The 13997-nt window shown below is 41.8% G+C and overlaps 1 protein-coding gene across 8 annotated transcripts in view; it reads left to right on the top strand.

The window, feature by feature from the left end:
* SCUBE1 (signal peptide, CUB domain and EGF like domain containing 1) overlaps positions 1 to 13997 on the top strand; it is a 294385-nt gene that overhangs the window by 210523 nt on the left and 69865 nt on the right. For all 8 annotated transcript variants that reach the window (XM_006127715.5, XM_006127713.5, XM_014575791.4 and 5 more), the window contains one exon: positions 804 to 926. In XM_006127715.5, coding sequence (XP_006127777.3) covers positions 804 to 926 — 123 coding nt within the window. The remainder of the gene's footprint in view (positions 1 to 803; positions 927 to 13997) is intronic.

Genomic DNA, 13997 nt, shown 5'->3' with positions numbered 1-13997 from the left:
TTGGCATGTGCCTATGCGCAAAAGATGTGCTTTTGCGCAAAAGCATCCGTGCCAGTGTAGATGCTGTCTTGCGCAAGAAAGCTCCAATGGCTGTCTTGTGCAAGAAAGCTCCAATGGCTGTCTTGTGCAAGAAATTCATGTTGCCTATCTACACTGGCCTCTTGCGCAAGAACAGTTGCACAAGAGGGCTTTTTCCTGAGCAGGAGCATCATAGTTCTTGCACAAGAAGCGCTGATTTCACACATTAGAACGTCAGTGTTCTTGCGCTAGGACTCCCCACCAGTGTAGATAGGCAGCATGTTTTTGCGCAAACTCATGCAAATGTAGGCACAGCCAGCGTGTCCACAAGAGCAGGTATGTCTGGGCAGCAGGAATATAGGCATCCCTGCCTCTTTCCACCAAAGTCCCTCAGCCAAATTGACCTAAAGGTGCCATCTCTAGGGGACCATTCAGTCCTTCACCTCTGTTAGCATTGTCAATAAGGGGGCGGGGGAGGGAATGTTTTGGTGATATTATTTCTAAAGACAAAGTGGGTGAGGTAACATTTTGGACCATCTTCTGTTTGGATTTGGAGCTTACACAGAGCTCTTCTTCAGGCCTGGCTACGCTCCAAAGCTTGTCTCTCTCTCATCAACAAAAGTCGGTCCAGTACCTCCCGGTGTCCTAGGTCTGACACAGCTATAACACCACAGCATACATATTATTTCCAATGAGACAGTTGTCTAGTTGGGAACTGGACAAGTCCTATATTCCTACCATTATTCCAGAAAGTAAACTAATCTTTTCCCATCTGTTCCTCACAGACATTGATGAGTGCTTGGTGAACAATGGTGGCTGTGACCATTTCTGCCGAAACACGGTTGGTAGCTTTGAATGCAGCTGCCAGAAGGGCTATAAACTGCTAACAGATGAACGAACCTGCCAAGGTAATATTCATTCTTCTACTCTGTTTTTATCAAGTGAATCTTTCATTTGAATTAATCTGTTTTTAAATCATTTCTATTGCAGATCTTAATCACGTGTCATAGAATTATAAGCCAGAGAAAACTTATTAGGTGGTGACTGTTCTCTAGGGACTGATACAGGTGGCTTTAATACTGTCATTTCTAATGCTGTGTCCACTATAGGTATTAATGTTTTTAATAATAGGAATGGTGTGCAATTCCAGTAAGTCTAGCTGAAGCATAAGCAGCAGAGTGTTTTAGTGGAATAAGCACCAGTTAGGGAGCCCTGAGTTTTAATCCAAGTTCTGCATTAATTTGCTGTGTGTGTTTGGGCAACTCCTATAACCTTCCTGAGACTGGTATTTATCTTAGTTACACTGGCTTCAATCCAAAGTAGCCCAGTGAGTCAAAGGGTTTGTAGTATTGGAACTGAAATGAGAATCAGCCCATTGTCTTAATTCTCCTATCTGTAAAATGAGGGGAATGAAACTTGCATACATACATGATGGGGATATTGTGAGAATTAAAAAAGCTTCATATATGTCTATAGCTTGCTGCATGCATACATTGTCATCGGTCAGATGAGTCGCATGGTATTGTTTCTGTTCCTCGACTCGATGAGCGCATAGCTATTCCAACAAACTCATGCATTACCTTTATAATTCAGCTTCTACAAATGTGTGCAAATACACGACTGATCACATGTTCCCAGGAGATAATAGAAAAGGCAAATGTGTGTGGCCAGGTAATTTAAAAATGTGATGAAATATTTATGAAAATGTTTTTTCAGGAGATGCCCATCTCTGTTACTAAATGAATGTTTACATAGTGTTTAGAATGTGTAAAGGTCTCTATATAGTACTAAACAGTATTATTATTTTGGAGTTTCCAATACTTCCCCCCTTGCTCATCAATAAAAGGAAGGGGAACCATTTGAAGGATACACAAGCAATTTCAAAAGACTTTCCATTGCGTCTCGCTGGTACTACCACTGTCTGAAAAGCCTACCTCACCCTAACTGTGTGGTTAGACACAGGGGAGTCACAGCAAAGTGACTAGTACTGGGCAAGGCACAGATTGTGCCACGTGACCAGACAGAAATAGCACTGCAGGTTTGTGTCAGACAAGGACAGCTTGGCAGGTGTGGAGTTAGCCACTAAATATAGGGATAATTTTTTTTTAAAGGAAGATTTCATCACACAATGAAGCAGGGAGGCAATAGATTTAACAGCCATGATAGAAAACAGTCATTCACAGTGATACTTGAAACCCATGAGTCTAGATCTTCTCTCACCTTTGTTTAAATGGAATGGCATTCACTGAAGCCAATGTAATTACACCTGAGTTGAAATCAGGCCCCTTATTTCTGCTATGCAGGCTCGGGCACAAAGGAATAGAAGGACTGGATTTATTTGTCTGAAGCTGATGGTCATGATTGAAAGATTTATCATTTAATTTTTAATCATTTTTAATGTTTAATATTCCTACAAATAATGATGAGATATTTGGGGTGCTTACAAGAAAATGAAGGCATCAGTTCAACAGTCAGTACTTGTTCCTCTGTGTTTGGTTTATCCATGTGCCTGGGTTTCGGAAAGAGGCCATTGGTAGTGAACATTTATATGCAGGATGTCAACAACACAGCTATATTTAAGGGGGTGATTTTTCTCCCATTATAAAATCTTCCTTTTCTTTGCTCATAATTTTTTCAATCCACATTCCTTTTGGTCTAGATTATGTGATTAATTTGATGTTAATAATTTAAATTTAATAAAGAAATGTCAAATTTATTTGGATTAATTTTATCCTCATAGTTTGCATAATTTAGATTAGAATTTGACAAAATAAAAATGTATCTACTGGTACTAAGAAGAATTGGTTAGTACTAATTATTACAGCGGGTCAGTTTGTAATTTTTCAAAACTTAATATATTTTAAAATTAATACAAAAGTGTAGACATGAGTTTTAGCTACCCTTCCAAAACTGATATCTGAACCAGTCTTCTCCCTGTCACATGATCAGACAGAGTGCTGGCCTGAAAATATGAACACGTTTCGTTCCCAGAGATCTGGAGTGGGGCTGGGGGCACTTTGTATCCTCTTGACAGTGAATTGATTTGGACATGTCAACTTTCTCCTAATCTATTGCTGTAGCAGGTACATCATTACAAGTCCAGAGAATTCCTGGCCCAGAGAAACTGCTCCAGTCATAGAAGTTTTCATTCTTCATAATATGAAATGAGGGAGAAGCAAGTTTTTTCCTGTCTGATGCCTGAGGTATTTGGGCTGTAAAGACAGATTACAACAATACAATGTGATGCCTGCTTCAAGGATGAGAGTGATTTGTGATTATTTAGCTCCTGTCTGGTGCTTCAAGAGATAATTGGTGAACTCATGCAGTCAGTATGACTGCTGATGATGAATGAAGGGAAGCTAATAGAGATCAAGGAATCACTGAAGTGTGAATCACCTGTATTTTGTTTTGTGCTCTATGGAGAAAATCTAGTCAGTGGAAGTGGTTCTAGCTTTAAATGGTAGGCACTGGAGAAAAAAGTGATCAGAGGTTGGTGACTGTTGCATTATAAATCTTTCTGGTTTTTCTGGTAATTGCTGGGAAAGGTTAACTTTAAAAGTGTCCTTGAGAGATTCACGGAAGTTTATTTTGGGTTGCCTTAGCCCTCCCATAGTGTGAATCACAATGTTTTAATTTTTATTTATGGCAGAGGATGTGGTACATGTTGTTTACAGTTAAGTTCATTTGTCCTATTCTTAATGGTTATTATTGTAATTTTTTATTTTTATGTTCAATGTTGCTTTTCATCTTCAGATCTCATTTGGTAACTGAAATTATTGATTCCTTATGTATTTATATATTTGAAGCATTGATTTTGGGAATCAATAATGAAGGGACTCAGTGTATCTTGTTTGGTTTTAGTCCTGTCTAGCTTTCTTTGGTTTTGGTCCTGTTCTAAATGTGTCTGGTTTGGCTCGCTCTTTAATTTGGAAGGTAGTTATAGAGGCTCATCTGCAGATTAAGGTACTGATCTTGCAATCCTTAGAAATGAATGAGAAATTGAAATGAATGGGCATTTTGTCATATTAAACACTACAAAGTCAGGTCCTAATTATGTGTATGAGCACTAGTTTCTTAGTAACAGAAAAGTATCAGTAGAAGGGGGAAAATGTACACATCTTGCCAGAAATATTTTTTTAGTAACAGATGCAAAATGTACATTTAGTGTTGCTGCTGCTGCTTTTCCTTACTATTTTCATCACTGTCCTCATTAGGCAATTTACATTTTTCCATCAAGGGCCCTTAATGTGAAACTCTGAGGTTCCCTCACTTTGCCCCATTTCTTTGAAGTCTCTTCATGACAGGTTCCTGAGCCAGCTTTAAGATTTTAGGGAAGCCTAGACAGTTAGTTTTTAACAAACCTGCCTCTGTCCATTCATATGGCTCCCACCACTGCAGTATCAGAGTGCCTCACAAAAATACACTCAGAACACCGCTATAAGGGTTTAGTCTCCACCAATAGTGTCCACATGTGCAAGATACAGAACACTGCAATTCACACCCCCTTAATCTGAACTGGGATGGGGGGAACATTTGTAGATGTGCCCTGAATCTCAGTTCTAATTCCTTAACTGCCTTTCCTCCTATAGAGGGGAAGGTAGTATCTTTTATTAGACAAACTTCTGTGGGTGAGAGAGAGACTTGAAAACTAACTCTGTGGAGGCTTCCCTCATGCATTTCTCTCACCAACAGAAGCTGGTCCAATACAAAAGATATTACCTCACCCACCTTGTCTCTAGTATCCCGGGACCAACATGGCTACAACATCACCACGTGCATTTCCTTCTATACAGGTAACATCATAAAATGAAAATTCATTGGTATCAGAAGTTTTGAAACCTGCTGATCAATAGGTCAGCTGAGTTCAACATTAGCAAATGGTGCGATTCATATGATACAGTATGTAGCATGTCATGTGTGTGAAAAATGGTTTTCATTTACTTATTTATGGCCAAACCATTTTCAGCCCTGGTTCTGGGGGGGAAACCTGCTGGTAACGTATGTTGCGTATCACTGATTATTTTTCTAGGGCAGTGCTTCTCAGCCTTTCCCATTCTGCAGCCCCATATTATAACAGATTTTTTTTTTTTTTATTCCTCTCCTTCTGCAATCACCAGGCTTAAGAACCCGTGTTCTGAAAAGTTTCAGAGAGGTAGCCCTGTTACTCTGCATCAGCAAAAACAAGGAATGCGTCTAGACTGGCATGATTTTCCGCAAATGCTTTTAACGGAAAAGTTTTTGGTTAAAAGCATTTGCGGAAAAGAGTGTCTAGATTGGCACGGATGCTTTTCCGCAAAAGCACTTTTTGCGGAAAAGCGTCCGTGCCAATCTAGACGCGCTTTTGCGTAAAAAAGCCCTGATCGCCATTTTCGCGATCGGGGCTTTTTTGCGCAAAACAAATCTGAGCTGTCTACACTGGCCCTTTTGCGCAAAAGGAATTTTGCCCGAACGGGAGCAGCATAGTATTTCCGCAAGAAGCACTGATTTCAGACAGTAGGAAGTCAGTGTTCTTGCGGAAATTCAAGTGGCCAGTGTAGACAGCTGGCAAGTTTTTCCGCAAAAGCAGCTTGTGGCACCTTCAAGACTAACAAACTTGTTTGAGCATAAGCTTTTGTGGGTTGGAGCCCGCTTCATCAGATGCTTGCAAAAACAACAAGGAGTCCTGCATGCACCTGAGTACGTGGGCTGCAGCCCATGAAAGCTTATGCCCAAATACATTTGTTAGTTTTTAAGGTGCCATAGGGCTCCTTGTTGTTCATGTTTTGAAACAGTCCTGTAGATAGAGGCAACCGCTTTAACCCTTTTTGGGGGGCACAGAAGCTTGACCTCCTCCTTCTCCTACTCCAGGCTAAGGAGGAGCTTGCTGACACTCCATCCTCCATGTCCCCGGAAGGACTTCCCAATCATTGTTTGGGGAGTCGTGTCTCTGCTCACCTCCCTCCCTCCAGCACATACCCCTGCTGCAGAGAGAGGCTGTTTTCCCAGAGTTCCCATTTTAAGTGATCAGACTTTAGATCATGAGTTCTTCTTTTTAAAACAATAGAGACATATGTATAAATTACTAGTTACTTTAACAAGGCTCTTGAATTTAAGAGATTGGAAATTCTTCAGTACGGGGAACATGTCTTAGCACATGCTGTGTGGCACCTAACAGAAAAGGCCCCAATCTTGGGTCTTTGAGCATCAGGGTCTTTGAGCATAACAGATATGTTAAATAATAAGTAGAAGATGAAACATTTGTAATGTCTACCATAATTAACAGAAAGAAAACAACCAGCATTGGTTTTCAGACCAAATTAAGTACTAAATAGCAAGCCGACTGCGTGGGGCTACAATGAATCCCTACAAGTGCAGCCTTAATTAGCTTAATCCTTGGACGATGTGAGTTTATAGTCAGTTAACTCAATTGCTTATTCAGTATCTGTTTGTCGTGCAGTGATCTTGAAAAAAATTTAACAATAAGCACTCTCTCTGCTCCACTGAAGTTCAAGCTTCATTAAGCACCCAGAAAAATGTGCAAAATGCTATCATAAATAACAATTTTCTTTTCCTGCTGTAGGCAATGCCTTTTGCAAGGAAAGGCGATGTGCACATTTTCCAGGATTCTTGAGTGGAGAAGTGGAAGGGGCGAGAGCCTAAGTTACATTCAGGAAAGGAGCCGTTAGTGAGAAAATCCAGTGATTAATGTAATACCTTAGTCAGAAAAATATTTACCAAAAAAAATACAGCAGAATCCTTATATTGGATGAAATTTTCCCCTCTAGCAGTGCATGGCTTATACACTACTCAAGTTCCACTTACATCCTCAAAACGGGGTTTACATGGGACTTAAGTGGTTCAAAGGTCATGCACTGGCACAGGCATGAGTTTTATCCATAATGAAGTCTGAGCAGGGGACATAGCACCAAAAAAAATGAATTAACAGACTAGCTCTGCAAAAAGAGAGGGCCTATCTGGCAATTGACTGCCTCTCCTCTTCACTTCAGGAACCTGCTGGGAAGGCCTCTCTGGACCATTCACATTTGTAGGGGGCATTAAGAGTTAGGGGAACTTCTATAAGGCCTCCTTTTCACTCTCCTAGGGTAACCGCACTGTTTGCTTGGTAGTTTGATGAGCAGGAGTACAGGTGCCAATGGGGACACCCTCTCAATTCGAATTAATGGGTCTTCCCTAGACCCGCTAAATTGAACCCTGGAAGATTTACTGCAGAAGTGTTGTTCTTCTGCATAGTGAAGACATTACCAGATATTCTAGGGGGTGCACTGTATAGCACCCTTAACTCTAAATAAGCTACGCAATTTGCACCATGCAAATTCTGTAGCTTATTTCGATGCTATTTCGAAATAGCTTGTTTTGTAATTTGGCAGGGTCTACACAGCGCCAAATTTCAAAATAACTTGCTATTCCAAAATGCCCCTTAACTCTCGTTACCAAGATGTCAGAATAAGCTGTCTGATATTTCAAAATAACAAGCTGCTTCAGTAGACACAGAATAGCTATTTCGGGATACTTCCGGTATCCTGAAATAGCTCCACAGTATAGACATACCCTACGAGATTTAAATAATTTCTCTCCTGGTAAAATTTTCTAGTGTAGGCAAGGGCCAATAACATGAAGATTAAAAAATCAAGTTATTCATTCCACCAGCAGGTGAGCTGGCAAATGATCTCTGCCAAGTTACCATTTGAACCAGTTTCTGATTAAAAATATTGATGCTTTTTCCTGACTCAAAACCAAGCAAAAGCAAATGTAAAATAATAATTTTACTCAACCTTCCTCTTTCATTCTTAGTTGGAAATGTGGTAAACGATATTACTTTGGCATAATCCTCTAAGGCCAGACAGGAGGGCAACCCAGAGGTACTAGAGGAAAGTTATACTGTTTGTTTTGGGTTTTTTAATGTTTTAAATAGATTTTTACCTGCACCCACACAAAGCTTCATTTAAGCCGGGATCCTTGTGGTCAGGTTTGAACTTTATCCTGTCGAAAGAAGTGTTAGCATGCCCTCAAGGCTCAGCCTGTTCCCTTGAGAGGGAAAGGAACACCAGAGTAGGTGTGGATTCCATAGAGGGTTAGGAAAATGGTCTTAGCAGCTGGAACACCTACGCATCCTCTGTCTGACTTTTACCCCAGCCTGTGTGTTTGCTGTGCTCATGAGGAAATGCTGCAAATTGCAAGTCTTCAGCTGTTGCAGAAAATGTACAGGACTTAGAGTTGGCTTCTCTATTAAATCAGACATAAATCCTTTGAAACTAGTGTTGCCATCCCTCCAGGATTTCTCTCCAGGAATTAAAGATTAATCTTTAGTTAAAGAGTGTGTCATGTGATTGTCTTCACGAATTCACCTAATGAAAATGGGCAACCCTAATTTAAATCAACAGAGTTACACTGATGTTAAAGTAAAAGAAGCCTGGCCACTCTTTAGCAGGTACATGGACAGGGTGTGCTTAAGACACAAGGTCACATAGCCATTCAGATTTAGCCCCAGCCTCCCTCTGTGAAGATGGTGGGGAAAATAGGACAAATCTGAGCAAGTGGCATTGCCATCTGGTACACCAGGTCTCATCACTGCTCCAGTTTGGCCTTGGCACCTCTCCATCATGACATGCCCCCCGTATGAATTTGTTCCCTACGCATTTGCCTACTTGGCCTTTGCATTAATCTTGCACTCAGTGCACCCAGATGGTGTAAAACAAAAGGACCCGCGGTAGGTGGATTTACACCTGCCCAGGGGCTGGCCCAGTTTGTTTAATGATATTCATATTTCACTGAAAGAATTGCACGCCAACAGGTATGACAGCTCAGCCAGATGCACTCGTCAAACTCAGCAGTGTGCTGGGACAGCCCTTGGGAGTCCCTTGTCAAAATTCTGCTACCTAATGATAGGAAGGATTGAGGTGATTTCCCTGCCTCTGATGATGCTCACTCCTTACTGGGCTGCCGTCCATCCAACAGAGCTTTTATCCCTGTGCCTCAGAAAAACACTTCCAAATGAATTGCTTTTTGCATGTACCAGATTGCTTCATGTATCATTTTTTTAATACCCAAGTGAAGAGGCCCCTCCAGCCACTAGCAGATGGAACAGGGTGTTTATATCATCAGTGCAGGATGCATTCCTGCACCCCTAACTCGCATGCTTAGACCTGTCTCTGGATGATAAGGGTTGCAGGATTGGACCCACAAACAGTATGTGACTCAGGCCCCAAGTGGAAATGTTTCCAGTAAGTGCACTCAGCATGAGTTGTTTGCCAAGTGATGATACATCCCAAGTTGGCTGTGGTTGGAAGAAAGTGGTTCTGCTTCAATGTGAAAATAGATTCCCCTGTCCTTCAAGCCTCTCCTGTCTGCAGCAAGTGCATTCCTGATCCACAGTCAAGGAAGAGGGATTTTTTTTTGCAGTTACCCTTAGTCTGGAAGTGATATTAAACCTCACATTGCAGGGTGTTAACCAGTCTCTAACTATTAGAAATCACTCTACTTGTGAGAGGTTGATCATCCCACATGTACCTACTTACATCTTTCTTGGTAGGGTCTGGTGCTGGCCACTGTCAGAGACAGGATACTGGACTAGCTAACCCATATGTCTGATCCAGTATGGCAACTTCTATATTGGGAATACATCATTGGGAATGTGGCTTCCTAAAACACCCTGATGCTTCCTTTGTTATATAATGAACATTGGAAGCTAAATAAAATGTTTCATTAGTGTCTAGAGACTGAAATGCTCTTCAGCTCACTTTTCTATGGATAGACTAGGACATACTGTGTGTACCTTTAAGAAATAGCTGGGCTCTGAACTAGAATTGTGATATGTATTAATGAATTAGCAGGATATGAGTCAGCCTTGGAATAGTTTGAGCTGGATGGCAGCATTCTTCCTAAAACAACAAAATGTTGATATATGGCACTGGTGGTTGTAATTAATTGAGTTTTGAAAGAGAGAGAGGGTGTGTTATTTAGTACTCCTCAGTATGGTGATGTTATTGTTGCTATTGTACATGTAAAATGCAGTTCAGTTAAGGGGCAAGTCCCCTTTGTGCTAGGCGCTGTACAGGCTTGCAGTAAAAAGATAGCTCCAAAGAACTCAGAAAAGTTCAGCTTTCCCCTAAGTACACCTTAAAAGGGTGAGTGGATTGGTTTGTTTTGTTGAATGTAAATAAAAGCTCTTTAAGATTCCAAATCATTAAAACAAGAAGTGCAGTTTCATCTCCTAGCAGTTTTGTCAGTTGTTGCCATGTATTCAGATTTTATAGAGATGAACGTTGGATGAATTAGACGAGATAGAAACCAAAAAATTCTGGACTCTGATCTTAGCAGGAAAACATATGGAGGAGGAAGTGATTAAGCATATTCATGGTATTCATAAAGTCTACACATATCTCCTAAGGGGGAAAATACTGTCCCTACACCATCCCCTGTGTCAAAATGGTACCGATGTGGTTTCACTGCAAGGGATGGGTGAGAATTTTGGGAGTCCATGCAGAAGATATACAACCCTGTACCCCACAGCACAGACCTGGGAGTTTCCAAGACACTGGGGGATGTTGGTGGTGGATCAAGGGATGTGGGAATAAACAGGCACTGGACCATCCCTTCACAAATCTATTTTCCCCCACTCACTGCTGTGGGGCAGAAGGATTCCTGACCCTCAGCCCCTGCCCCCCTGCATATGATCTGGTCCTCAGCTCGTGTGCTTGCAGGAAGTATTTGCCTCTTGCTAATATAGGGTCTCAAGGGAAAAATAATTTTTCAACCCCTTTTTTGTTCACCTTTTTGTTCACCTGTCCAAGAAAGCAGCATATCCATCCATTCATGGGTCACACAAATGGCCTGTCATTCTGTGTCCTGAGTCACTCCAGGAGCTCAGATTTGCACATAAGCAGTGTCAGTTCCCTGCAAAGAATAACAGGAGGAGCCCAACACTGTATTTCTTGTGAATGAGGGACTGTTTTCTTAGCTGCCCCATCCTTCCCTTCCTCCTGACATTTTCAGTAATAATAAGAAGCAGAACTCACCTACATTCACCAAGAGTATTTCTTGCTGCCTTCTGCAGCACTCAGCAACTCCCAGTGTTGCTGTACAGAAAGGACAAAATAAGTCCCTTTTAAGAAGGGACTAGTGGAAACTTTAAATCTGCCATTGACTTCAGCAGGAGCTTTGGGTGAGCAAGGAATGCGAAATCTCGCCTATGACAGACAAAGGGAGTTTTTACCTGTTAGCTTTCGGTTGAAAATGAATCTATGTTGCTTTTCCAGCTACTTTAATTACTTTAGGCCTTATTCTGCCCCCTTCTCTCCATAGCCAAGTTGACTAGAGCCTACTCTGCAAGGAATCCCAATGACTTCCACAGAAGGCTGCCAGGATCTGCTCCAGTAATTAGAAGGCTGCTTTGTAAAGAAAGCCTTTTCCTCCTTTTAGAAATCTGCCTATAAAGCAAGTGTATCACGGGACACAGGGTATACGGCTTGCTCAATACTCAGAGGGTAAAGGCCTTTCTCTGTTTGTATCATTAGGTTGTTAACTTGCTCTTACAGGATTGCTGTGTAAATAGTGGCTTGAGAAGAGTGCCGGCTACTATATACCATGTTTATGTTTGTTGAGAAACAAATAAACTTGCCTTAAGTTTCTTTTAATGCACTTCTAGTCTTGATCTATAGCTTCTTCTCCCAAGCACTTGACGTAGTAGCACAGTTTATTGCCATAATGGCAATAGATAACGAAGCTTGCTTTTGCCTTGGAAAATGATAAATTTTGGAAAGGGTTACATGTTTGCTCATAAACTCTTGGCAATGTTTTTGATGAAAGTACTTTGTTTTCTTTAAAATGTTGGGAAAGCATTTGACTCGAATAGCATTTTAGACTGTGCTAGCAAAACAATGGTAAGAGGATAAATGTAATGAAAATCAGAGCCAATTGTCTCCTACTGGGTCTCATAGATTAATAAATAGAGGAGCCTGACTGTAACAATGGTCTCTTCTAATGGAGGCAGTGCCTGGGAAGGGTGTGAGAGAGTTAATGCAGAGAACAGGAAAGCCCAAGTACAAGGGTAATTTACTGAAAAGGCCAAAGTCACTTAAGTGTTGATACAGCTCCCCCTCTTCAATTTTTAAGACTTTATTTCCACAGAAATGGCTTCTCTCTCTCTCTACCTCTACCAGTAGGTCAAACCCTTCCAGGAGCTTCATGTTGTTTGAAGTCCTGTCTTTGTGTTGTTTCCTAGATATTGTGTCCAACCCTCGTACACAAAAATACCCATGAAAGCCAATAGGCTCAAGCTGGTACTTATTTTGGTACCATAAATAATGCTCTATTTCAAAAGCACATGTCAAAAGCAATCTGAACATAAGGCTATGGGGTTATGAAACAATTAATGTGATCCTGAGGCATGCGCTTGGGAGTTGCAGGGGGATAGGAGTAAAGCTCTACTGAAGAATGGCTTGTAGTCATTCTGATGCAGTCTGTTTGAAGGTGTTGTTTTCAGTCTGGCCTGACGTGAGCTGTGTTAGTCCTTCTCTGATTTTCCAATACAGTTCTGGACTGATAGTGTAGTTCTTCTCTAATGATCTCAGTCTTGCAAGATGCTTAGCTCAAATCAGATCCTACTGACTTCAGATATGATTAGATATGTGGCATTGTTAGAGGCAGCAATACAATATTACTATCACTCTTACTATTATTTAGATTCCAGTAGTGCCCACAGTCATCAGTTAAGATCAGCGTTCCATGGTCAGGCGAACCAGCAAACTTGCAAGGCCCTTGGGCATGGTGTGGGAGATGGCTTTGTGCTCCCAGAAGGGACAGGGCTGGGACAGCCAGTTCTCAGAGCTGCCCAGGCTACACCCTCTCCCATCCTCTCAGTGCCATCCAGTGAGCACAGCTTGGGGCTCTGCAGCACACCGGATGGGGGCTCTAGCAGTGATTTAAAGGGCTCGGAGCTCCAACTGTTGCCACTGCAGCAGCAGCAGCTTGAGCCCTGGGCCCTTGTGAATAGCCAGGCCCAGGGGCAGTTGCCTCCTTTGCTCCTCCTCCCCTCCACCCCATTGGCAGGCCTACCCATAGTGCTAGGCACTGTACAAACACAGGGAGCCTTGAGGAGCTTTACAAACTAATGACAGGGGAGCATGTAACAAACAGTAAGAGGGAAAGGAAGGATGAGAGTGGCTGCAACCATGGCCCACAGTAAAATCAACTGTGCAGAACTGGGATTTTGAATCATCATTCAAAAACTCCCAGTCAGACCAATCCTCCTACCCCCATGCTTCCTATACATCTTGCTAGCTTTTATATTGTTTTATCTAGTTATGGGTTTCTCTTCTATAAAGCTATGGTACGCCCACATCTGGAATACCGTGTACAGATGTGGTCTCCTCACCTCAAAAAAGATATTTTGGCCTTGGAAAAGGTTCAGAAAAGGGCAACTAAAATGATTAGGGGTTTGGAACGGGTCCCATTATGAAGAGAGGTTAAAGCGACTGGGACTTCTCAGTTTAGAAAAGAGGAGACTGAGGGGGGATATGATAGAGGTCTATAAAATCATGAGTGGTGTGGAGAGGGCGGATAAAGAAAAGTTATTTATTAGTTCCCATAATAGAGGAACTAGAGGACACCAAATGAAATTAATGGGGAGCAGGTTTAAAACTAATAAAAAAAAGTTCTTTTTCACACAGCATGTAGTCAACCTGTGGAACTCCTTGCCAGAGGAGGCTGTGAGGGCTAAGACTATAACAGAGTTTAAAGAGAAGCTAGATAATTTCATGGAGGTTGGGTCCATAAAAGGCTATTACCCAGGGGATAGAAATGGTGTCCCTGGCCTCTGTTTGTCAGAGGCTGGAGAGGGATGGCAGGAGACAAATCGCTTGATCATTGTCTTCGGTCCACCCTCTCTGGGGCACCTGGTGCTGGCCACTGTCGGCAGACAGGGTACTGGGCTAGATGGACCTTTGGTCTGACCCAGTACGGCCGTTCTTATGTTCTGTACA

This window comes from Pelodiscus sinensis, chromosome 1 (assembly GCF_052426305.1).
Source record: "Pelodiscus sinensis isolate ZL-2025 chromosome 1, ASM5242630v1, whole genome shotgun sequence".
Taxonomy (NCBI): Eukaryota; Metazoa; Chordata; order Testudines; family Trionychidae; genus Pelodiscus; species Pelodiscus sinensis.
This window is presented reverse-complemented; position numbering and strand designations above follow the sequence as displayed.